At 46.0% G+C, this 26,925-nt stretch overlaps 1 protein-coding gene across 1 annotated transcript in view; it reads left to right on the forward strand.

Moving 5' to 3' along the window:
• Positions 1-4,551: 4,551 nt before the first annotated feature.
• The window catches only part of IRS1 (insulin receptor substrate 1), a 50,263-nt gene continuing 27,889 nt past the window's right edge, over positions 4,552-26,925 (forward strand). Inside the window, exon 1 of the mRNA XM_027650580.1 lies at positions 4,552-9,114. Within this exon, the coding sequence (XP_027506381.1) occupies positions 5,564-9,091 (3,528 nt within the window). The 5' untranslated portion in view covers positions 4,552-5,563 and the 3' untranslated portion in view covers positions 9,092-9,114. The remainder of the gene's footprint in view (positions 9,115-26,925) is intronic.

The following is a 26,925-nucleotide window of genomic DNA, read 5'->3' on the forward strand; positions in this document are numbered from 1 at the left end:
ACTGGAGAATACATGATAGAAACAATCCTAATAAGTGAGGTATGGAAAAGATGCCTTAGATTTTTCCAGTTCTCATTACTATGATAGAGTGAGATACAGCTGTGAACATAACTGTTTAATGCAACACATTTGAAGATCCTAATCAGTCATTCCATATGTGTTCTTGGTTTGCCTCTAAGAGATGACAGTAGAAGTCTGGGATGCAAGATCTGTAATCATGATATTACTACCATTCCTTTAACAGAAAAATTAAACAACTTGTTTACTTAAGTAATGATTTAACTAGTTTAGAGACAGCCATGCTATTTTTGAAGGAGAAGTTACGCAAGTTTCATCCTTACCGTTGAACATAGTAAAGTAAATACTACAAATGAGCTTAAACAAATAAAATATGCAATCAAATCAACCTTGGAAATCAACCTGTGTCAATGTGATGGACAGAGAACTGGGCTCTTCTCCATGGTGCCCAGTGTAAGCACAAAAGGCAATGGCTGCAAACTGAAGTACAGGGAATTCTGTTTAAATGTAAGAGAAATCTTACATTAAAAAAGCACCAGTTTGCCCTGCTCACCTCATTTGGTGCAATAGGAGTGGGCTGCTATTGGGGAGGTCACTGGCATCTGGCTCCCCTTTCCTTGTACAGTGGCTTATTTTTCTTGCTCCTGGACAAACTTGATTCCAACTCAGTAGGAAGTGAAAGAAAATAATGTTCAGAAGGTTTTGGTTTCCTGACCTGTTGTTTTTGTTTGGTTGGGGTTTTTTTTGTGTTTGTTTGGGTTTTATTTGTTTTTTGTTTGAGGTTTAGTTTGTTTGTTTGTTTTTCATGATATGATGCCTAGAAATAGAATTGTTTTGTTTTAACTGAAGAGTTGGGTGTGGGAAATGAAATCAAGTGTTTTAGGAACAGTCTGGAGTGGGGGTTAGAGGGAGCAACTTGTGGGTCTGGAAAGTGGAATGATGAAGCTGGTGAACAAGAGTCATGCTGTTTTTCTTCGAGGCTTACTGATGTAACTTCACTTTTGGGGAATGTTTACTTTGGTTTGTATGCAAAGAGAGATTTTTAGTGGACCCTAAAATTTTAGAAGAAAGTAATAACAAGTCAAGCACACTTTTAACAGAACAGTCAGGTACACAAGAAAGTGAACAAAGTGCACAGAGATGTGGTAGAGGAGAGAAAGGTTGGGAAAAAAGAGCCATTAAAGCTATAAAAGTAGTGGATGGCAGAGGAAAAAAAATCATCAGCCTATGACAGCAACCTGAAAAGAATAGTATTTTTTTTTCTTACTGCATTAAGGGTGCATGTTTAGTCTTAACTCGTACTTTCACGCCATTTTTGCAGCTAGATGAGAATCAAAATGTGAACAGGTAAAGGTGGCTGCAAGAGAAACTAATCTTCATTGTAATTTAGAGCAACACTACTTCTTTAGTTACTTTTGGATCCTGGCAGTGGCCTTCCTGGGATGCCATTCCACCAATGCAGCATTACCAAAACACAGGTTTTGATTATTCCATCAAAATATCCACTTTATTCTGCCAGGTTTAGTAGTGACACTCTGAGAACTTATTGTCTCAAGCACTTTATTCCTTATGAGATTACCCCATGTTAAATTAATCTTCGACAATTTACTAAGGCAGATAAAAATTAGGAACTTTGATCCTTATCTGTTCTATTACAGTCCGTTCCTTTCTTTATGTCATATTGTCTTCAAGAGCATAGTTAGTTCCAATATATTCTGAGGTGTGTGATCTGAACATGGGGATGATTAAAGAGTACTGCAGAAACTTGATTGTATGGAATTTAGGATTTGGACATGGATACTGAAAAAACAACCCAAATTTTGTTCTCATTTATTGAAGATTAATTTTTTGTATAGAGAGTCAGCCATAGGTATTTATACAGGGAATTAAAGCCTTGTCTTTCTGCCAGGATATTCTATGATGTGAACCCCTTTGCAAATAATTGCAAAGTCTGAATTTTCAAAATTCAAAGCAGGGGGAGTATTTAAATACAAAAAATAAGGGTACATTCTTCTCTTTGTGTTCTGGTGTGCATGCTTATGTACCTTACAGAGAAGTGCAGTATTTCAGAGCTTTGGAACTCACAAAGCAAGAAAACAATTCCAAGATGTGGTCTGGCATGATGCAAACTATCTCTAAAAAATAGTTTTCTAAATATGCTGGAGGTATTAGTTATTGCTTGTTACTTCTGCTGGGCAAAGGACATGAATCTGTATGCAGTTTGAAAGCACTTCTGGGATATTTACTGAATCCCCTTGATTACCAGATAAGAACAACCAAATTTTATTGTATCTGCAAACCCAGTTATTATTGAAGATAATGTTCCCTAAGTGAATGAAACACAGTTAAATACACTGTCTGCCCACATACTGTGGACAGGACACGGTATGAATGGAATGAAAGGCTCAAGGGCAGTTGATTGGACATTAGGAAAAGGTTCTTTACTGAGAGGGTAGTTGGTCACTGGAACAGGCTCCCCAGGGAAGTGGTCACAACACCAGGTCTGTCAGAGTTCAAGGAGTGTTTGGACAATGCCCTGAGCCATATGGTTGGGTTTTAGGTAGTCCTGTGAGGAGCAGGGATTTGGACTTGATAATCCCTGTATCTTCCAACTCAAGAAATTCTTTGATTCTAGGACTGTCTCCTGCTTTTACCCTCAAATTCATGTTCACTTGTGCAACACAATGCAAACACGATAGTGGTTATTCTCCATCAAGAGATCATTCTACTTCTACCTACATGGCATATCAATGAAACACCTGCCAAGAGAAAGAATGGAGCAGAGCAAATACAAATTATTATTTAATATTAGTAAGCTTACCTACTAGGTGTAGAATGTTTAATTGAAAAAGTGTTACATATGTTCTGTGCATAAACAGGCATTCCTGTGCTTGGGAAGGTACAGGGAGAGGAGATTTAGGAGCTGTTGTCCTGCCACAGGACCTTTTAGCCATGGGCGCCCTCTTCATACAAAACATACTTTGTCATTAATGACAGCCATGATAGCTGATCTTAATATGCCTTTTGGGCTGCAATTTTGTCCCTCAGTTCCATGGTGTGGGCTGGGGGGAGAGGTTTCCTGTCGTTCTGCTTGCTGGAGGATAGACATACATTTGGTTTGAAGTAAGATTTATCTCTGTATGTATAATGGATATATCAATACAAATCTATTTTTGTCATGATGAACTATAGTGTGAAGTGTAGGAAAGAATGTGCTGATAATATAGGTTATTGTTATAGGTTGGATTGTCTTTCCTTCTCATTCTTTGTGTTTTACCAGCTAGACTCTGCTCCTACATTAGAAATTGTTGTCTTGCGTTTGGTAAATACCTTTAAACAATACTCTGTTTTACCATGTTATGTATAGGATAACGTGAGAGGGTGGCTTGCAGTGCTGCTTGTTGCCCTTTCTGGGTTCTCCATGTTTTTCTGTAATTGTTTCAAGGAATTTTTCACCTTTTGATCAGCTAAATGCTCATCTCAAATAATTGCACAACCATCATCTACCTGGCAACAAACTTTGTAATGCAGATGTATTAGAAAAAGCCTACAAATTATTTGTTCCTTGCTTGGACTTACACAAATCCAAACGAGACTCTAATTTTATATTGAATATTAACCTTAAAGAGTAGGTGCGAGCACTGCTGTGGCGCTTTCACCTCTGACCAGCTGGGGATCAGCCTGCTCGGGAAGGGCAGTGCCAGCAAAGGGCTAATTAAAGACCCACTGCCCTGCACGGAATGCCCAGGGTCACCCATCATTAACAGCACTAGGGAAAAACAAATCGACCCCCCAAATCAGCACGCCGACCCGACAGACAAGCGGAGGGCGGGCCCGCCCCCGCAGAGGGCAGCATTGAGCAGGGGATGTGCCCGCACGGCTCCCGCACTTGTCCTCGGCGCCGCGGGGGAAGCCCGGACCCGGCACGGCCGCTCCCGCTGCGCGTTCGGTTCAGTTCAGCACCGAACGGCGGGGGACACGCGGGAACCGCCGCACGGCCCGGGGCAGCTGTGCGGGGGCCCGGCCTCGCCCGCCGGGGAGGCAGCGCCGGGCCGAGCCCCCGCTCCCGCCAGGGCCCTGCCGGGGACCGGCCGCGGCTGAGCCGGGAGCGGCTCCCGGGGAGCGGAACGAGCCGCGGCCACGCGGGGCGGGCACGGCCCCGCTCCCCCCGCAGCGGCTCCGCGCCCGGAGCTGCCCCGCCGGGGCCGCGGGCGGGCAGGAACTGCTCCCCAGCCGGCCGAGCCCGGGAGCCGCCACACTGCAGAGGCCGCCGGCGGCGGGTATAAATAACACGGCGCTGAATGGCGTCTACGCCTCCTTTACTACGCGCCGCGCCCCAGCCCGGCCGGGCGCCGCCGCCGCCGTGACGGACGGGCCGCGGCACCAATGGGGGCGCGCTGGCGGCGGCCCCGCGGCCGCGCTGAATGAGGGCAGGGCGGAGGGCGGGGCGGCGGCGCTGGCCGGGAGCCCGGCGGCGGCTCCGGGGATGGTCCACGCACTGGCGCCGTCACGTGTTGTTCTCCTTGGAGTGAGCCTGAGCCGCGGCGGCGGGCGGAGGGGGCTGGACTGGCGAGCGCGGCCCCCGCCGCCTGTTTTGGTGCGGGGCGCCGGGAAACTCCGAGGAGAAGCCGGCGGAGAAGGAGCTGCCGCGGCGGTGCCCGCTCGCCCGCCGGGCTGGGGCACGGGAGGGGGCCGCGCCGCCGGCCGCTGAGGCGCTGCCGCCTGGAATGAAGAGGAGGAGGAAGAGAGGATGTTCCTTCGGCACTCGGGCTGCCTCCCCTCCCGCCGCTGCCGGGCTGCGCCGCGTGTGGAAATGGCACTTTCTCTGCCTAACGAGATGGGACTGAATGGGGTCGCCAGCCTCCTCCGCACACACGAGCGGGAGCAGCAGCCTCGGCGCTGATATTTGGGGAAGGGAGGTTGTGTTGTGGGCGCCTTTTTTTTTTTTTTAATTTTTATTTGTTTGTTTTCTCTTTTTTGGGGGAGGGCGAGAGGGGGGAAAGCAGCGTGTATTTTTTGGGTGCAAACCCCGGACTTTGCAAAACAATCTCCGCCCCCGAGAGGATATTTAATCTGCAACAGAGATCGCTGCTCGCGGAGGCAAACTTGAGCCGGGGAAGGGGAGCAGGGAGCGGAGGAAGGGGACCCCCGCCCCGCTCCCGGCCCCGCCGGAGCACGACCCCTGCAAAGGAAGATGCGTCTCTCCCGGCAGCTGCTCTTGGGACAAGACTTTCGTCTGGACTGATCGAGACTGGACTTTTTAAGGACGAGCTTACCCATCTAAGGGCGATTTGGGCATAAACAGCAACACAAACTCTGATTTGGTGCTGGAAGCTGCCTCGGCCACTGAACAGCTGCTCTCACCCTGCTTCTGTCCTTCCCCCGTCCTGTTCTCAAAAGAGGATCCTGAGCTATTTTGCCGTTTGTTTTTTTTTAATTGTTGTTGCATGAATTTTATTTTAGGTGGTTGCCTTTTACGGCTGGCTTGTCTGTTTTGGGGTCTTGCAGACTGCGAGCTGCAGTAGCAGCTCCACTGCCTCTCGTCATGGCTAGCCCCACGGATAATAACGAGGGCTTCTTCTCAGATGTCAGAAAGGTGGGTTACTTGCGCAAACCCAAGAGCATGCATAAACGATTTTTTGTGCTGAGGGCAGCCAGTGAGTCTGGACCCGCCCGGCTGGAGTATTATGAGAATGAGAAGAAATGGAGACACAAGTCAGGGGCCCCCAAGCGCTCTATCCCACTAGAAAGCTGCTTCAACATCAACAAACGGGCTGACTCCAAGAACAAGCACCTGGTGGCCCTCTACACCAAGGACGAGCACTTTGCCATTGCAGCTGACAGCGAGCCTGAACAGGAGAGCTGGTACCAAGCGCTGCTGCAGTTGCACAACAGGGCCAAGGGCCACCACCACCTCCATCACCATCACCACCACCACCACAGCGATGTCACCTTTGGAGGCAGCAGCATGGGACTGGGGGAAGCAGGTGAGGACAGCTATGGTGAGGTAGCCCCTGGCCCAGCTTTTAAAGAAGTTTGGCAAGTAATTCTGAAGCCTAAGGGCCTAGGCCAGACAAAGAACCTGATTGGCATCTACCGCCTGTGCCTGACTAACAAGACCATCAGCTTTGTGAAGCTGAATTCAGATGCGGCTGCTGTGGTGCTGCAGCTGCTCAATATCCGCCGCTGTGGTCACTCTGAGAACTTCTTCTTCATTGAGGTGGGACGCTCAGCTGTCACTGGGCCCGGTGAGTTCTGGATGCAAGTGGATGACTCAGTGGTGGCTCAGAACATGCATGAAACTATCCTAGAGGCCATGCGAGCCATGAGTGAGGAATTCCGGCCCCGCAGCAAGAGCCAGTCCTCCTCAAACTGTTCCAACCCCATCTCTGTGCCCCTTCGCAGCAGGCACCATGTCAACAACCCTCCACCTAGCCAAGTGGGCCTCAGTCGGCGGTCCAGAACTGAGAGTGTCACGGCCACTTCTCCTGCTGGTGGTGGAGGTACAGGTGGCAAACCCAGCTCTTTCCGGGTTCGAGCATCAAGTGATGGGGAAGGCACAATGTCAAGACCTGCCTCTGTGGATGGTAGCCCAGTTAGTCCCAGTGCTAACCGGACTCATTCACATAGACACCGTGGCAACTCCAGGCTCCATCCTCCACTCAACCACAGCCGGTCCATCCCAATGCCTTCCTCGCGCTGCTCTCCTTCGGCCACCAGTCCAGTCAGCCTGTCATCCAGCAGCACGAGTGGCCACGGCTCCACCTCAGACTGCCTGTTTCCACGAAGGTCCAGTGCTTCGGTTTCCGGCTCCCCTAGTGACGGCGGATTTATTTCTTCTGATGAGTATGGTTCCAGCCCATGTGACTTTCGCAGCTCTTTCCGCAGTGTGACCCCTGATTCATTGGGACACACCCCACCAGCCCGGGGTGATGAAGACCTCAACTACATCTGTATGGGGGGGAAGGCCACCTCCTCTTGCTGCAGCTTGGCAGCCCCCAATGGCCACTTCATCCCACGCACCTGCCACCCACAGCAGCAGCCCCGCTATCCTAGTACGCCCTGCTGTCCTCGAGGTGGTAGTGAGGAGGTTGCCGACTTAGAGAAGGCATTCAGGAAGCGGACTCACTCTGCGGGCACTTCACCCACCATCTCCCACCAGAAGACACCCTCACAGTCTTCAGTGGCCTCCATTGAGGAGTACACGGAGATGCTGCCTTCTTACCCCTGTGGCAGCAGCCGGCTGCCCTCCTACCGCCACTCAGCCTTTGTGCCCACTCACTCTTACCCAGAGGAGTGCCTGGAGATGCACCACCTGGACAGTGGCCATCATCGGACCAACTCCGCCCCGCACACAGATGATGGCTACATGCCCATGTCACCTGGTGTAGCCCCTGTGCCCAGTGGTGGGGCGCCCCCAAAGGGTGGTGACTATATGCCCATGAGTCCTAAGAGCGTGTCGGCTCCACAGCAGATCATCAACCCTGGCAGGGGGGGCCGCCACCCTCCAGCCACAGTGGACTCCAACGGCTACATGATGATGTCCCCCAGCGGCAGCTACTCCCCCGACAACAGCTCTGCAGGCTATGGCAAGATCTGGACAAATGGTGCCGGCCACCACCCAAAACTCTCCGTGGAGAGCAACGAAGGAAAGCTCCCCTGCGGCGGCAGCGACTACATCAACATGTCCCCAGCCAGCGGCTCCACCACCAGCACCCCGCCTGACTGTTACTTCGGGGGTGCGGGGCAGCCGGGGGTGGAGGAGGTGGCCACCGCAGCGCACCACAAACCCATCTACTCCTACTTCTCGCTGCCGCGCTCCTTCAAGCACGTGCACCGGCGGGGCGGCGGCAGGGTGGCCGAGGAGGGCAGCCCCCAGCCCCGCATCGCGCTCGGCTCCAGCCGCCTCCTCTACGCCGCCGAGGATTCGTCCTCCTCCACCAGCAGCGACAGCTTGGGCGGCGGCGGCGGCCCCGAGGGCGGCCCCCCTCCGCAAGCGCAGCCCCCGCGCAAGGTGGACACGGCCGTGCAGACCAAGGGCCGCCTGGCGCGGCCCACGCGGCTGTCGCTGGGCGGCCCCAAGGCCAGCACCCTGCCCCGGGCCCGCGAGCAGCCCCCGCTGCTGCTGCCCCCGGAGCCCAAGAGCCCCGGCGAGTATGTCAACATCGAGTTCATCGCCGGCGAGAAGCCGCCCTTTCCCTCGGGCGCCCTGGGCATGGCCCTGCCGCCGTCGGGCAGCGAGGCGGCCGAGGAGTACATGAACATGGAGCCGGGCCCGCCGCGGGCCCCCTGCCCGCCCGGCTTCGCCGCCGCGCGGGCGGCCCGGCCCTGCCGGGACTACGTGGCGATGCAGCGCGGGGGCGTCGCGGCCGCCGGGGGCTCCTGCTCGGACTGCGCCGACAGCCCGTCCCCCGGCTCGCCCGCCCGCCCGCTCAGCTACGCCGAGGTGCGGGGGGGCCGCGCCGCCCCCGAGAAGCCCCCGCCGGCGGCCGCCACCGCGGCGTCCCCGGAGCTGCCGCGGCCGCCGGCCGAGCTGTCGGCGGCGCCGCCGCGCTCCTCCTCCCTGCTGGGGGGCCTGGGCACGGGCAGCGCCTTCACCCGCGTCAGCCTCAGCCCCGGTCGCAACCAGAGCGCCAAGGTGATCCGCGCCGACCCGCAGGGCGGCCGGCGGCGGCACAGCTCCGAGACTTTCTCGTCCACGCCGAGCGCCGCCCGCGGGGCGCCGGGCGGGCTCGGGGCGCCCTTCCCGTGCGGCGGCGCGGGGGGCGCCGAGGAGGTGAAGCGGCACAGCTCGGCCTCCTTCGAGAACGTGTGGCTGCGGCCAGGCGCGGGGGAGGCGGCCACCCGCAGGGAGCCGGGAGGCACACCCGCCCTGGAGAACGGGCTCAACTACATCGACTTGGACTTGGTGAGGGACTGCGGCCACCGTCGCCACCACCACCCGCACGCCCCCGCCGAGGCGAAGCAGCCGCTGCCGCCGAAGCCCCCGGGGCAGCCGCGCGGGAGCGGCCACTGCGGCGAGGACCTGAGCGCGTACGCCAGCATCAGCTTCCAGAAGCGGGAGGAGATGTAGGAGCCGGGCGCCCGCCGGGGAAGGCGAGCCGGGGAAGGTGAGCCGGGACGAACCGAGGCTCCGTTCAGGGAGTTATACAGCCCCGGGGAGGCTGCTGGGGTGCCACGCGGTGGGTTGGTTTCCTTGTGCCTTTTGGCCTCAGTGCAGCGTGTTTTAGTGTCAAAAGCAACCAGACGCCCTGCATCCCTGCGAGTGTCCAACTGCTGCCCCGCACCTGCGTGGGCCTGGCCGTGCTTCGAAAGCACTCTTGGATGCTCCTGTTCAGCTGGGGATACAATGCTGTGCGTACGGTATTGCCACGTTTCTTTGCTTTTCAGAATTAGCTGTGCTTCAAAAGTGTGTGGGTGTGAAAGCAAGTTACCTCTGGCTTTGGTCTGGAAACGGGAAACTCCCGTTGTAATCCTAGTTCGGCCAGTAATCACACTCGTGGCCAAGGGTAAAGCAGTGAACCGTGCCAGCACGTGTTCTCCGGTGTGCAGAACACGGCTAACAGCATCCACCTCGCGGGGCTGTGACCAGTATTAATTCGGTTTTGTTGGAAGGTGCTTTGAATTTGAAAACAGCCTTCAAAGTCTTTAGAGCATTGTATCTGTCACTTGTGTTTCAGTTGATACTAAGTGTGGCTGTCCCACACCCACCACAGTGTTACAAACAGCATAAGAAATGGGCCTTAAGAACTATTCTTGGCATTGACTGATGCGTTCTGTTGCTTCCTGAAGCTTTTAATTTTTAATTCGGGAAAAACTTCTGCCAGGCTGTTGCACGTTGATTACAGATGTGTAAGATGAGTAGGAGCATTGTTGCAAGCAGTGTGATGTTTCTGTTGGGTGGGAGCTTCATGCAGCACATAACAAATGTATCTTGTTTCGAGCTCACAAAGTGCACCTGTGTGAGCCCTTTTGTGAAAGGTGAAGTGTTTTCACTTTCAGCAGCAGGCCAGCACTAGCAGATAGTTATCTAGTTAATCTTGTCCCTCGATTTTAGCGAGCGATTTAGGTTTACTACATAGTTGAGCAGCAGCAATCACTGTAGCTTAAGTAGTTACTATGAATATGTGCAATGACACTGGGAGATGAATCTCTTACCACTGTTTACATCATAAGTTTAATAACCTTACTATTTGTATTGCTTGTTCACTCTGCTACAGGGAACACCGAGGGCTGGTGTTGGTACCACGCCTGTGATCATATATTCACCATTTTTAAACGTTGTCCAACCTTATAACCTGAACTAAAGCAAAACAGTCTCTTCACATTTGCTACTTAGCACTTGCTGCTGTTGCCCTTTAGAGCAGTGCAATATTAGGTGTTAGTCTTAGGTGACCTGGGATTACCAGGTCGGTTTCAAAGTTCAAGGTAAGGTTTAAAAGCAGTGCAAATATTGATGATCTGGTTGAAATGGCAACTGGTAGGAAATGATTATTTTTGTGGCTACCTGACGGGAGTGTGCTGACTGTCACCATACAGGGTTTGTGACCAAATGTACACAAACTTACACAGCCACACCGTCTCTCTGTTCCGGGATGTGCTTGCAAGAACCCATCTAGACTGTTTTTGAGCTGCCTCTTGTTACCCTGGGAATCCGTATCTGCTTAGGAGAGCGTTGGTGTTATGAACTCTTCAGGAGAGAATTTGCCAGAGGATGCAGCAAGTTGTGCAGCAAGTCACTTTGCTGGGAGCATTGCTGTTCCCCCCTGCCTGTGCTGTGCTGAGATTGAGGGGCAAGTCTGTGTGCAGGGATATGAGAAGGCAGGTCTGGGGGGGGGAGCAGTGTCATAACTGTTTGCTTACACAGGTTTTTTTTCCAATTGCACTGCTTTCCTTTTGTTATAGACAACTTATTTAATTGAACTATGTGTCATCTTTAACATAAAAGCTGTGGCAGTGCTCTCCATGGTGGTGGTAGGTAGGTGCCTACTGTGATTATGCTGTTCAGTGAAAGATTAGGATGTGGAAAACCTAATATAAGAACTGGCTGAAAAATACCATGCAGATGTTTTTCAGGGCAGCATTGTAAAAAGCAGTGTGTAATAGAGTAATTGCTGTTTGAAGTTGGTTCTTATTTCCCAAAATTAGGATTGGACTGAGCAAGCACAGCAGCTTCTGGGAGGCAGGGGAAGAATCAGGTTGTAATTATATGGGGAGTTTGTAGCCATGGCTGTTCCCTTTCCCTTCCCACTATAAAGCTGTGTTAGTTGTTTGTTACTTTCTCAGACATTAACCCTTTAGACTCTTATTTCCCAGATTTCTTGCCATGAACTGAAGCTTTCCTTGCAACATTCAGCCCGACTAGCCCATCTGTTGAGCATGTTAAGGAAAGAAACCCAATGATTTTTTGTCTGTGTTAAACAAACAGCTATTTTTACAGCTGTTTTTTGCATGTCCTTGTACTTTTTTGCTTTGGAGGTGAAACTTAGTTTTGCCAGGGGAGTTGGCCCATGTAGGTTATACCTTATGCCATTCTTGAGAAAATCTGCCTGGAGGTGAGCGATTTACAGGACTGCAAGCAGTCTGTTTGCACATGCCTGAAAAAGTTGTTGAGCACCTTCAGCCAAACCATTCCCCTGAAGACTCCTGGTGCAATAGGGGTGCTCCAGTTCCCCAGAGCTTTGCCTGCTCTTCCCAGCAAGCAGCCAGGCTGTCCAGCCTGGGTCAGCTTCCCCTGTGCTCCTCCTGGCAGGTGAGGCTCTTTGGCTGAGGGTGGGGAGGTTGTGGCTGTTGCTTCTCCTGTTGGTGTCTGAGCAACGTGGAAGAGGAAGGAAAAGCTACTTGGTATGTTTGCAGGTACAGCTGAGAGGTGAAAACATCTGGAGCTGGGAAGGGAAGGTGAAGCTGCAGGGATGAGAACAAGGGATGAGGAAGCCTGCACTAAGTACCCTTTCTTTACTCTCCATCTCTTTCATGGGTTTTTCTTTACACTTTTAATCGCAGAATTGGCAGTGGGACTACACATGCACTTTTTTTTTCTCCTCTCCGTAGAGCAGTTTTCTACCCTCTCCATAGGGCAGCCTTCCACCCCACCCCAAAGGCCAAAGCTATCTGGATAACTCTTGTTTTATCCATTGTGGAATTTTCTGTTTTTGCAGTCTACAAGACAAGGACCTCAAATGTTGGCCATTCATCTAATGGGTAAAATGATTGTTGCTGCTTTACTGCAAGCTAGCTAACTCCTTTCCTATTCCCTGCTCTCCTGTCCTTCCTCGCCAGCTGCCTCAAAGTTCTTCAGGCATTAGATTCTGAAGTATTTTTAACTTCTTTCAAGTGTAGTTATTCCTCTTAACATTAAGGATACTGGCTGAAATAATCACGTTGTTTCCCAGATTTAATTGAAAACCATTTCTCTTGCACCCACAGCATTCCTCTGCTCTCTCCAATCCCATTGCCTTCCCTGTCATAAATTCTTGGCTGTTACCAAACAGCTGGCCCTGCCCTGGCTCTCTTCTCTCATCCTGTTAAAAGTGCAGCAGTTTCAATGCAGTTCTGAATGCTCTCCTGCCCAAACATTTACCTCTCCTTCAGACAACTGGCTACTGTTATGTGTGTCTCGCCTAGCTGGTGACTCTTTGGTGCTTGGATACTCTGATGAGTGGACTTTTGTACTGTAGCTGGAAGGCCACGTTGCTGCAGTCGCCAGGTCATGCTCGGAAACAGCAGCCTGTGACATGGAGAAAGTGAGGGGAAGGAGCAGTGTAGCTCTAAGGCATTTGCCTCCTGCTTAGAGTTTTGCATGCATGGATGTGGTGGGCTGACCCTGGCTGGACACTAGGTGCCCACCAAAGCCACTGTTATCATTCTCCTCCTCAGTTGGGCAGGGGAGAGAAAATATAACAAAAAGCTCATGAGTCTCGTGACAGGGAGGGAGGAATCACTTACCACTTACTGTCACAGGCAAAACTGACTGGACTTGGGGAAATTAGTTTTATTACCAGTCAAATCAGAGTAGGATAATAGGAAATAAAAACTAAATCTTCAAACACCTATCCCCCACCCCTCCCTTCTTCCTGGGCATAACTTTACTCCCCATTTCTCTACCTCCTCCCCCCAGCAGCACAGGGGTATGTGAATGGGGGTTTTGGTCAGTTCATCACACTCCTCAGGGGGAGGACTCCTCACACTCTTTCCCTGCTCCAGTGTGGGGTCCCTCCCATGGGACACAGTCCTCCAAAAAACTTTTTCGATGTGAGTCTTTCCTGTGGGCTGCAGTTCTTCACAAACTGCTCCAGCATGGGTCTCCCATGGGGTCACAAGTCTTGCCAGGAAATCTGCTCCAGCATGGTCTCCTGTCTCCACAGGGTCTTGGGTCCTGCCAGGAACCTGCTCCAATGTGCGTCGCGGACTCCTTAGGGCATCCTCCTGTTCTGATGTGGAGTCTTCCACAGGCTGCAGGTGGATCTCTGCTCTGCCATGGACCTCCATAGGTCCATGTGCCTGGAGCACCTCCCCCTGCCTCTGCACTGACCTTGAGGTCTGCAGTGTGGTTTGACATATCCAGGTGGTCTCACATATCCTCACTCCTCTCTCTCTCTGCAGTTGTACAGTCCTTCTTTCCCTGTCCTAAATATGTTATCCCAGAGGTGCTGCCACTGTCAGTGATGGGCTTGGCCTTGTCCAGCAACAGGTCCCTCTTGGAGCTGTCTGGCATGTCAGACATGGGGGAAGCTTCCAGCAGCGTCTCAGAGAAGCCACCCCTGTAGCCCCCACTACCAAACCCCTGGCACAGAAACGCAATACTACAGGTGAGCAGATGTTGTGAATCTGCTGTGGATCCTGCTTTTGGGATTGCTGTGAGGAGGCTCCTCAGATGAGCAGGAGCTTTGAAGATGAACTGCTGATAGCTTGTGTTCTGAGCATATAGTCAAAAGATATTCCAAAAAGGAAACTATGAGATGTTGGCTCTGGAGAAGCAGGAAAGGCTGTAGTGGGATAGTACCATGAATCCAGGTATGTGGCTTTGATCTCCAAAGCTTCAAAGCCTCATTTCCATTTTGTTGATGAGTTAAAGAACTCCTGAAAGTTGAGTGCTAATAACACTGAATAGAATATGTGTAGTGCAAGCAAGTGGTAACTTGGCTCACTTGCAGCTTTGATGGTGCCTGTTTTACCCAGTGCAGGGGTGGTTTGGGCTGTTTTGGTGATGTAAGAAAATGGAATACAGTACAACGGGAATGCAGCACAATGGCATCTATACAGTTGTTAGGCCTTTTGCCTGTATCCAGTTAAAGCAAAACACTACTAAGGGAAGAACTAAACATTTGTGTGGGTCTCATGAAAATAAACATGATGGTAAACAGAAAATTACTCATGTAGTTCTTGTGTTATATACGTGGGTTTTATTTTTGTTAGGACACTGATTGCTTTTTATTTTATTTCTTCATTAGTTTTCAATAGTTAGGTTCTTTTTCTCAAATTAAAAAACTTAAGGTGGAACAACAGAAACACAGCAGATCATAGAATCCTAGAATATACTGAGTCGGAAGGGACCCACAAGGTTGCCGAAACAAGACTTGTACAATTAAATTAAGTTTCTAGGGGAAGGTTGTTTCCAGAACTGAAGAACAGAAGTTTCTGTAATTTTGGGTCACCACCAAGGTAAATACCAGTATGTTATGAAAGTTTTCCATGCTTTATGGGTATTACTGTAGACAAAACAGTGCATTTCTTACTGTATGCACACACCACTTTTCCCATAGCTAATTATTTGCCAAAATTGAGCCTGTGTCTCCACATACTTGCGTATTTGCAGTTCTTCTGTTTAACAAGACCACAAGCTTATAATTAATGGCTTTAGGTGTTTCTCTTTTGTCTTCCTGGCTTAGAAATTGAAACTGAATGATTTATAAACAAATTCAGATAATTATGAAGTACTATCTGGACTTCTTTAGCACACATTTAATTAATGTTTAAACTGGTTTCTGAATGTGGTTTAAATTTAAAAATGAAACAGGACATTGCAGGGTGAGGATGATGCTCATTTTTAACTAGCAACTGTAGGGAGATCATATGTTTCCTTAGATAACACTCATAAATACAGAATTACAACTCAAATAAAATGCAGCAAGCACCTGTGAAGTGGGAATGTTATCTGACCAATGTCTTGAGTATGTTGCGTTTTTTCAGGAGTGCTTTACATTAGCTAAAATTTTTATATTCATTAGGACTGTAGAGTTTTCATGACTTCATAAATATGTGAATACAAGTACTGAAAGTAAATGTACTTGAATATTCTTTTGAGTAAGTTGCACTAAGTGCAACTATGGCCTGTTTGTGAAGAAAGTGGGGTGGCTTTTTCCAGTTTTTTGAAGCTCTGAAAGTGGATCTGTTCAGAATCGATTATTGTGTAAATAAAGTCACGTAAGCTGTAAAAAAAATAAATTTTAGTCTCCAGTGATATGGAAGAGAAAGAGATATTATTTTCCAAAACTAATTTTATTTTAGGTTTAACCTCTGTGCCAGGTCTCAATAGACACTGATAACTGCATTTGATTGACAGAGTTACACAAACCAGTACTCTTAAGAGAAGAGAGGAAAAAGGAGGGGAAAGCTGTTCACGGGACCTGTGCTATGGCTGGAAGGGAGACTGGGGGTTGCTGACTTAAAACAGTGGGGAAGTTGAGGTACAGGTTTGGGAGCAGCTGTGGAAACTGGGATGGGAAGGAGATGGAAATGAGAGAGAGAAATTACTGGGGGGACACAGAAAAACTATGATATGATGATGTAGATGGAGAGAATTGCAAGGTGCTTGGGGTCTGAAGGGAATTGGAATGGTGATACTTGAAAGTCTGAGAATGAGTATAGAGAAATGTGGACAGCCTGGATATACACAGGGAGTTAGAGGTGCTCATTTTGCACTGTAATGCAGTTTTCTGAAGGTGTTTTTGCTTCTGTATTTTTCTTTTGATCTTTGTTACTGGGATAGACACTCTGTTTAGGAAGCACATGTGTTCCTTTCTTGTGATTAGATTTTATTTTGTTTTAGTATTTGGATATTCTGCTGACCTTAACAGGATGATGTAAGGTAAGCAGAATTTGCTTCCAGCTTTTCTTTCCTGAACTCTTTGTTTTGTAGCATCCCTGTCATGAGCAGTAAACCGCAGGTATGAATCTGAATTAGGTACAAGACAAATCAGAATGAGTGAATTTTAACATTAACCCCCCTTGATTTTATAAAATACATATAATAAAACGAGAACTATATTCACACAGGTTCTTTTAACTACAGTATTTTCTTCTTTACACTCTACTACTTGGACAGTTATAAATTTGATTAAAAATGGGGTTCATTATTTTAATAATTTGCCCTATTGATTAGTAAGTATAGATGCCCATGTATTTTTTAAATTTAAAGAATATATTGTAAAAGCAAATTTCAAATGACAAAGCTATTTTGGCTTGCTACAGCAGATCTTGTGTTTTTCATTTTGTGGTAAAAGCTGCAACACAAATATAGTAATATGGAGAAACATGTCTGAATTCTCAATTTGTCAGATTGCTAAAAACTGGCTTTTGGTCATCTGTACATGACCTGATATGCTCGAGTACCTATTCACAAAAATGAGTAGCATTATCCTATTTTTAGATAATTTTGAGTTTTTCATAAATGGTGATTGTGGTGATTATTATTTTGACTACATGAGGTAGAGATAGTAAAGGGGACACGGTAACTTTAAAAACATGTTTTCAAGTTTAACAGCTTTACTCTCCTCTTTCTGAAAGGATGGGAAATTTAACAAAGGCAAGGTGTGAACAGATAAAGGAGATTTAAATAAGCCTGGCACTCTTAACTAACTAAAAGATGTCTTGATATATATCTCTCTGATCACGTTTGACATATCTAGGTCATGTTCTGTGAAGACTATTATTAGAAATTTAACCTTGGGTAATTGCAAAGTGTATTTTTTTCAGAGTAGTTTTTGATCAAGTAGGTGAGACAGTGAAAGTTTGTGTGTGTTTAACTGCTTGTAATAATTGGGGAGTCTAGTTAGAAGATGTGGTGTCAGCCACCTGAGCTGGAAGGTGAAATGTGCCGTTCCGGTGGTGCATCACAGAAGATTTGCCTGTGTACAATAGTTGTACATCAACTGTTGTAAAATTCTATGTTTTTGGAAGCTGGGGATGGGGAAGAAATGACCTGTTAAATTTTCAAATAAAATACGCTTCAGGAAGAGTGGAATTAGGTTGTACACTTTACAGCTAGCAGAGTTGTTGAAGTGTACTTGCACATTTGAACTCTCTGATGATACGTGTTATATAACAGAGGAAGGTAGGGGCTGGGAACATCTACAGCTTCAATTGACTGTGTTTTTTCTCCCCCCTCACCCCACCTCCTCCACTCTGTGTAGGTTAGTCATTTTTAACTCACTAGGGCACCTGAGGTTGGACATGCTTTCTGTGTGATTAGAAAAAATGAGAATTACCTGTCAGCCTTGGTCCCTGTCCAGTTTCAGCAGCCTGGCTTTCAGTGTGGTGCACAAATATTTCTTAAGATGTAACTAGAGGGCAGGAACTCCTCAAGCTGGGTTTGCCAGTCAATAAAAAACTGGTCTGTGCACAGGAGCTTTCCTTCAGAGGCACAGTTCCCTGAAGGAGTAAAAAGCTCAAATGCAGAACAGAGGAGACTAGGCCAGTGACTGTATGGTTTCCTTCTGCCCTTACTTCACTCAACTGTAGACTTAAAAACCAAACCAAAACCAAACTCCCCCTTCATTCTCCTCACAAGCTACTGGATGTCTCTACATCACTAGTAACATTCCTGTGCAAAAGCTGTGCCCAGAGTTGTGGAAAAGACGTTTGTCTTGGTTGAGGGAGTAAAAGAACCTCAGGAAGTGTAGATGGGAGGTAGAAGATTGAGGTTGTTTCTCCTCTTACGAGTATCTCAGCTGGAGTCAGGCTGTTTATCAGTTTGTAAGTGATTGCAGAGGAGTGGAAGGGAGGCGAGGAGCTTGAAATGCTGTGGCTGGAGCTGGGACTTGTGCTGGAGCCTTGGGCTGTGTGCAAGAGATGCAAAGACACCTCGAGTGGCAGCTGATGTGTGTCAGTGAGGGACTCTTTTAGATTAAAACACTGGATGGTAATTAATCTTCAGCGAGCTGGCCTTCATTTTGAAGAGAAGATTGCTATGCTAGAAAAGAGAATTTTAACCCCTAGAGAACAGGAAATGAGTGACAGGGGAGACCTCTTGGATTCAGAGGCAAACTTGGAGCTCGGAAGTGTTTGGTGTGTACTGCAGGGGAGCGCTGGTGTCCAAGTGTGAGTAACGCTTAGTCACTTATTGAAATGCCTTGAGAATTACTAGAGCAAGGACACTGGTCCTCCAGTAACTTCCCAGCTTAGTTTGATGGTTCCTGTGCAAGTGATTGACAAGGTGTTTGGGAGTCACTGTCAGCAGTGATGCGTGTGGGATGCAGGAGTGTTCATACGGATGCTAACGCAGGAAAAATACAAAAGGACTTCTCTGGGGAAAGTGCAGGTGCAACAGAAAGTCCTTTGCTGCGCCTGCCATGTCATAGGGCTGGTACAGTCTGCTGCCTCCTCTGGGATGGTACAATGTGCTTTTTCATGGTACTCATTCTCTAATGGTGACACCCAGAGAAATAAAGATTGGGGACTTCTGAAGTGGTGGTGGCTGTTCCGTTTCTGACTCATACAGGCACTGTAGGGAAATGATGGTGATGTTGGCTGAGTGGTCTCTGAAAGATGGGGTTAATTTTAAGTTCCTCAGAAAACTTTGTGCTGCCCTAATTACTGATTCCTCTCCTGTAATTCTTGATCACAAATTCTGAATTACTTGTTACTTCAAAACAGCAAAATATAGTATTTATGGAGCAGAATGTTGTTGAACAATGAGGACATAAACTAACAAGTTGTTCACTCTGTTGAGGCTAAGACAATGTTATCTTAATTTTTATTTTTAAATTTTGGAATGCATCCACAAGATTTTCCTTTCATAGTACGATTGTATTTCACAGAAATGACCAACAGCAGGTAGCTCAGCTGCACAGTCCTTGAAAGAGGTAGGACAGCTCAGCTTGCCAGAGGATTTGAAATGTCTCTTAGATGTCCGTTAGATAACGTATTCCTTGTTTTGGTGGGAAGGAAGATCTGTACCATGGCTACATGAAGGGGAAAATGAGCAATACTTGCCTCTTGCAGTGATGGTAAATTCAAACTGAACTATTTTCACCTGGGGAAAATGAAAGCGACTAATTTAAATCCTTAGGAGGACAAAAGTGTTTTTTAGATAGGTGGGAACTGCTTCTTTACTTGCAAAGCAGAGGCACACTGTACCATCCCCTGATGCTTTGCTGTGTTATGGTATTTTTAGCATTTGGTCCACTTTCCTCTGTTGCAGATCGCAGACAATATTTTTTTTAATAGTGTCAACTACACTGCAGAACAAAAAAAAAATATTGGCTGTCCTTTAAAGAACAAAGGGAAGCGAGGGGTACTAAATTGCTTGATTGCATACATAAAATGGAATACAGGTAAGGAAACCTTAGTATTTAAAGCTTGGGTGTACTAAAAATCATTTCAAACAAAGGAAACTTTTTATCTACTGTGTGTCAATTCAAGAATCTAAAAAAGCAGGCTGGCTGGCATGTCTGGGGTGGAGTCCTTCAGAATGTTTGGGCAGATTTAGCCTGCAAAGAGGGGTCTCACCTCTGCTGCCTTCACTGTTTCTGTGTGCTGGATCCATACCAGTAAACAGCAGCTGTAGTTAGGCTGACGTATTCTTTAGTAACCGTTTATATTTCCTTATTTTACACATAATGACATTCAGGTTTCTGAGGAACAGCAAAATAAAATGTATAAAGAGGAATTTAGTTTGTTTAGGAAGCTGTATGTTGAAAACTGTAAATATTTTTTCTTGTTGAAAGTTAATATTTGTTCTAATGTCAGTATTTTGGAAATAACCTTGTATTTTGTTGATTTTATCGGCATCTGGTGAACATGATGCAGAATGGTCTTGAATTCCTTGGATATCTTGATATGGGTGGATAGCCATGTGTGATTTACATCTATCTTAGCAGTTTGAGATCAAAACACAGGCGGATGAAACTAAATAGAAGAGCAGTGATGGAAGCCAAACAGCTCCAAATCATCCCTTGTCCTTTTCCAGCTGCTGTGCACACTCCCTCCTCCCACAGCTGCTTCTTGGTGAAGCAGTAAAAGAACTGGTGGACTGCGAGTGAACGTTGTACTTTAAACATGTAAATGGTGATACTTTATTCTTAAATGGATTAATGTAGCCGATCAGTTCACATGCAAGACAGTCTCGAATCCTTTAAACAATTTAAGGGTTCTTAAAAATGAAACAAAACTCTGAAATACTTTTATTTCTTTCCTGTATGAAACTTCTTTCTCTAGCAAGCTCTGATAGAAAGGAAAAGCCCTTCTGAAGGTGTGCAGGCATGTAGCTAGGGCATGTTTTTTCAGGCCTTTGAACTAGGTTAGGAATGTGTCTCAAGATGGAAGAATGAATAGTTACTTGGTGCTTTTAGCCTCCGGGCTTGAAACTCGCAAGAGGAATGTTATTGTGTCTTCAAAGCCTGTTTCACGCAAGCCTTTGTTGAGCAGGAACTTGGAGAGTCTTTGTATTATCATGCACAGAACAAAAAGAGCCAGCCACCCAATTTGATCTAATTGGGCGGCAGTGGTGAGATGTTTCTTCAGTAGGGAGGCTCTGGAAAATGGGGTGCATATTTTTAATTAGGAAATACCCTTTAGAGCGAAGGGATTGCCTACACAGACATTTACCAGCTTGCTAAAACTCTAATGACACTGAAGCAATTCCCCATATGTATGTCCCCTCTTTTTCCCTCCTTCCTATGTAGTGCTTTCCCAGGAAGAGAGCAAATATTTACATTTCTTTAAAATTCCATTTTGACCCTGAGGTGGTGGTAGCACATCCCTGGAGAAGGCAAGCTGAGGTTGAGAAAGTGGAGTGGTTCAGGTTGAAGTAATTTTTGTCTTGCTTTCTTAAAAATAAACCTGTATTCAGGACTCAATATGCTGCAATATACTAATACTGCCTAAATCAAGACGGACCTACGAATCAATGTAACTACCAAGTGTTTAGAGAAAATAAACCCATTGCTCTAGTGAACATGATTGGGGTTTGAAGTACTAAAACCTCAATTTTGAGAACAGCAGCTGCTTCAGTAGATACCCAGAGAAATTTATTTTCATTTTAGTATATGACTTACCTAATGCTTATTCAAAACTGGATGAGGTTAACTGAAAAGACAGGAAAGCAGATTTCCTTTCCAGAAGTTTTGAGCTAAAAAATCCCAAGAACTCTACTAAATCTGAAAATTTGAATTCCATCGTAGCCAAGCCTACTCAATTTCACCTACTAAATGGAAATGAGGCTTAAAAAAAAAAAAAGCAAATTATCTTTAAATGCGGCATTTATCTTGTTAAGTAACTTCCTTATGCGTTCAGGGATTTTGTTAGTTTTTATCCTGATTTTTGTTAAAACACAGCTTGAAAAGTCATAATATAAAATTTAACCAGCTACTAAATAATGACCTGTATTGGTCATCCATTTCATGCTAAGAATCTGCATAAATATACACTAACAGCATTGTGTATCTAGGGGCTATACTAAATGCTAAATTAAAAGGTTATGTTGCAGATCAGCATGGTTTAGTGGTTATTGGTGTTTGAGAATGACCATTAAGAACATTAAAAAAAAGTTTCCTCGTTTGCTAATCTAAATTTAATTATTTTAATCACTTTAATTTGAATTAATCCACCGTGAAGCCAAGTGTCAGTATGTACGTGGTAATTAAGTGTATCTTAACTGATATAATCATGCAGAGATGAAGTGTGGGCACAGAAAAGAAAGATCTCGTTACAGGATGTTGCCTGATCCAGAGGAGCAGGAGCAGACTATATGGAATGATTGGTGGTTGGGAGCAGGAGAGGAGAGGGGAAAACCACAAGTACAGAATACTGGTGGGTAAAGCTTTTGAAGGATAAGAGTGACAGACTGGCAGTGTAAATTGGGCAGTTTCTGTAAGAGGAGTTTCACAAGGTTAGAGAAGGGAAAGTTGTGTAGGAAGGAGTACAGGGGCTGAGTGAGCAGAAAGAGGAATTGGAATAACTCTGGGAAGCTCAGATTTCAGTTGATGTAATTGGGCTTTAATGGCTTGAATGATTCATAATCTCTTAGCTTGATAGGCTGTTATAAAATTTTAAACATAGGTATGAATGAAGTTACTTGTGCTGATAACGTTGTGGGATTGCAGCAGTGGAAAGCATTGATGTGCCAAGAATTGTTACAGGAAAAAAATTGTATAAGGTGTTTGTAGCACCTTTTGTGTAGGCATATTTTGGAGGAAGGTTTGAATGATCCTTCTCCATGAATGTGCTATGAAGTATTTTTCACCCTGGTGGGGAAGGGGAGGAATTTCCAACTGATGTAAATTGCTGTACCTACTTGAAGTTGGTGGAACTAGGGCAGCATGCCTCAGTTTAGCATGTGTCCCTTTAACTTTTTTTCTCTCTTTTTCTTTAAGCTGTTACTACACTGTTCTTTTTGAATTAATAGCAAGTCCCCATTAATTTTAATTAGGTATAGTAATGAGTTAGCTCTAAAGTGCTTCTAAACGATCTGTAATTCAACGTCTAATTTATCTCCTACCTTGGTTATTTCATCTTTTCCAAAAATTCTTCTCCTGAAGGTTGATGAGACGTTTGATCTGTCTTGATTCAAGCTTGTTTACTTCTGTGTTTGTTAGAGTAGCTCATCAGCTTTTATTTCTTTATCAGATAACTCCTGTGATGTTAATCATGGATTTGGGTCACATTTTGGCATTTGCATTTGGGTTGAAGGAACAGGTAAAAGCAACAGACTGTTAACAGGACTGCTTTGTGCTTGGAGTAAACAGGACTACAGAAGGTGTGGTGTAGCTTTTTCATTATAGGACCCCTGTTATGTGTAGAACTTTGCAACCTGTTTGTGTTTTTAACTGATGCACTCTTATAGTAGCTTCTTACTGTTCTTTACTGTAACTTTTTGAAGGTTTTTGTTTTGGTTTTGTGAAGTCAAGAATGATACAAATCACAATCTGATATCTGTTTTCATATCTCTGGCTTTATCTGCATATCCTATGGTTATACTTGCAGCTTTTACCATTGTTGAGATTCTCTTCTGATTCTTTTGGGTAGGTGTGACAGGATTAAGGCCAGGAAGAGCTGTGATAACTGTAGGCAATCATTCCACTTCAGAAGCTGAATGGAGGACAAAGATTTACCATCAGCTTAAAGTAAATGGATGGACACCCTGTTGTTTCTGTCTCCTTGTCCACATATTCTTCTGGAGAGTTGGTTTTGGCATCCCCTGGGGAGCACTTGTACATGTATTTAGGAGGGAATGCAGAACAGTTTCTCTAGACAGGAGCTTGCTCCTAGATTGGTTAAAACCAACTGTGAAACCTCATCTGCAATATTCTTTCAGGTAGCAAATCTTCAATAGAACATCTTATGCGATTAGTACCTTACACTGCCCTTGAAAGTTGTCTTAGCCTACACTGCTGCTGCTTCTGGGCTGGGTTCTCCTTTTGCCGGCTGCAAAAGCTGTGTTTGAGATGGCCTGCAGGGTTGCTGTGAAGCTGTGCCTTCAGTGAGATGTGATCCAAACCAGCGGTAATGCAGTCCCTCACCCCAGGAGCCTTTGCAGGTGTGCTGGGTTAAAATCTGAGAGGGTTTACCAAAATGTGTTTGCTTCTTCACTCACCCTGGAGGTGCTACTTTCAAGTGTGAATGCAGTATAAGTGTATTTATGCTGTTGAAAAAAACCACTTCTCAATTATGGCTTGTTTTGGTTCAGGCAAAAAGATAGCAAGTTGTATCTGAGAAAAGACATATTTTACTGGCAAACCTGCACCTGCTGCTTCAGTACTCATAGTAGTTTGGCTGTCCATGTTAGTTATCTTCTCAAACAAACATTTTCTGTCAAAATTAAAATCCACACTGACAAATTAGCCTTTTTAGTTTAGATAAGGTCATATATATGTGGAAAACATTTTCGTGTGAAAATGAAAAATATATGTAATGACTTTAGACAGCCGTCTTCAGACCTTCTGGTATAGTTACTTCAGATGTCATATGAGAAACAGGCAGGGTTACCACTTTTCTGCCCTCAATTTTTGGTCAAATTTAGTGATTATATGAGGATTCAGTAAGTAACTGACTCCAATAGAAGGAAACATCCGTTTCCTAAAACATTTTCTACTGTTCTCATAGTAACTCAGATGAATCGTGGAAGAAAATTTTTGTTCTTTTATTAAAAGATCTTTTGCATGCTTGTCCACAGTGGTGTGTTACAAAACTGAATGTCTGTTGTTTGGCAGATGTGTGATTGTAAAAGCAAAACTTGCTTTTAACTATTTGTTGACCTTCTGACATTAAGATCTACATTAGGAAGTAACCTCTGAAAGATAGCTCTGCCTTTCTGCTGCTCCATGCAATGCTTCCAGATGTATATGAGTACAGTTACAGGATTAAAATGCTCCAAGAGCTACTACAGTCATTTGTAGCTTGGCTCTGTTTTTTCCCTTTGCTTCAGTTTTCTGTAGCTTTCTGTTTCAAGCCTTATTTATTAAGAAGTGTTACTGCATTCTGCTTATTTTTTTAAACTACCGTGTCATTTATTTGGCAGGAGAGAAGGAAGGTTAAAGTTCCTCCTTACCTCCTCCCCCTCTCTCCAGTGAAATTTTTGATTGTTCTGTTTAATGACTCATTTTCTCTACAGCTGAAGTTAATTTAGTGGCTCATCCAAACAATGAGTTATTTTGTGACCGAGGAAGTGAGAGAATTTTAATTCTTTCCCCTCTTTTCTAATATAAAGGTATGTCTTGGGTGTTTAAAAAAACATGGAAGAGAACACAGATACGTGTTTCTTGCATTTTTTGGAAGAAGAACCTTAAATCTTGGGTTGCATGAGCTTGACTTACTGTGTTGAGGTTATCTTCCTCCTCTCCATAATTTCATGGAAATCCACCTGTCTGGATGGATGAGTAATTTTCTTCCACCTTAAGTAGCTCTGGTGGGGCAAATATTTGTCCTTTTATAGTGGGTGTGTTTGTCAGTGACAGGATTCCCCAAGTTCGTGCTGCTTCAGCAGCTGGAGGGTTCCCAACACCCTTTTCAGTCGCCATCAGGCAGTTTGATGGTAGCAGTGGTATGGAAACCAGAGGTCAGAAAAGCTGGACCAAAACATGCAATGTCCTGTTTCAGATGTTCAGTGCAAGCTCAGTTCACCTGCACTGTGTGGTGGCATCTCCTTTCCAAGGGCCATCAGCCCAGCCATTTAGCAACGTCACCTTCTACTTGGGACACATCTCCCCAGGGTTTCTTCCGTGTGTCCACACTTGCCTTTGGATCTGTTTGCAGTTTGAATTGCAGTACCTTAGAAAACAGGCTTAATTTTGATTTCTCTGTACCACAGTTAAATTTTTAAGCTTGGCAGTCCTTTGTACCATTATCCTAAAGGCAGCAGAAAGAGATGACTTTGGTAATGTGTTTGCACACTGTTGGAGGTATTTTATCATTGAACAATTGGTAACAAAACATCCACTGACTTCACTGGAGTGGAGTGTTCTCAGCAGTATAGACAGAGTAGAGGGGAGTAGGTAGGGTTTGCAGTGCTGTAGTGCTGCTGTATGTTCAGAAATACTCTTTTCCAGGGGTTCTTTATCAGTATGTAAAAGTTGATAGTGAATGCCATTGAACTCTTACTTGCTCTAATTCTTTTCTTTCCTATGGAAGTGTGTGTGTGCATTAGAGTGGGTTGAGCGCTTTGTGCTGTTGAGGCCAATCTGGTCAAGAGCATTGTTTTCCAGAGAAAAAGGGTAATCAAAAATTTGAAATGAAAATCGCTTGTGAAATCTTTCTGACTTGTATGTCATAGATTGGTAAAATCTGTTTCATACTTCTGTTTGCTGAACACAGGGTGTTCTGATTTGGCTGAGTAGTACCAAGTTAATGTGCGTCAGTGTCCTCACACACAAGGCTTTGATTAAGCAAGAAAGAAGTGCTGCTATATTAAAGGCTGGCCTACATACAAACTTGCAGAGAGAAACAAAAAGTGTGAATTAAGGGAGTTAGCATTTTAATACAAGTATTTCAATACCACACATAGTAGTGACTGGTCTGGACAAAAGAAAATGATGGCATAATCATTTAGACCTTTGGGGAGGACACAGAGACATTTCACAGCAGATCGGGGTTGTTTTGGTTTTTTTTTCAACTGGGTATAATTTTAGCCAGGGTAAGTTCAGTGACTTTGTTTATTCCCTTGGACAGCTATTCAGGGCTCAGTCATCAGCTCAAGTGCCATTTGACTAAAGCAGATTTCCCTCCTTCCCCTGAGCCCCTTATTGTTTTGGGAGCAGTGTATGACAGTATATTCCTGTGTTCAGTCAGTTTGCTGAGCTGAACTTGCTGTCTGATTTGGGCCTCCTCTTCCCAGGAAGAAGAAAGGGTTACTGGGGCAGGTGTGGTTACAGCCCTGTCTCTGAACAGCCTCTGGACAAGGGAGAATTTGTACCCTGTCAGTTCAGAGCATGAATGGGACTTGTACACGAACCACTGCATCAGGGAGGCTTCAGGCATGCTTGGACACCATCCTTTACTGCTACTTTTTAGACTGTCATTTTGAAGAAGTATTCTTACTCCTGTTCCAGTGCTGCCACCTCCTTTGCCTGAGCAAGCATTCCTGTAGCGGAGCAGGCAGCTACCTCAGGGACCTAATCCGGGCTAAAAGTAACCTGGTTTAGGGAGGGGAGAAATTGGTGTTCAGATTTAATTCTTCATATTGCTGCAGTCCCT

This window comes from Corapipo altera, unplaced genomic scaffold, assembly GCF_003945725.1.
Source record: "Corapipo altera isolate COAL_440 unplaced genomic scaffold, ASM394572v1 54, whole genome shotgun sequence".
Lineage (NCBI taxonomy): Eukaryota > Metazoa > Chordata > Aves > Passeriformes > Pipridae > Corapipo > Corapipo altera.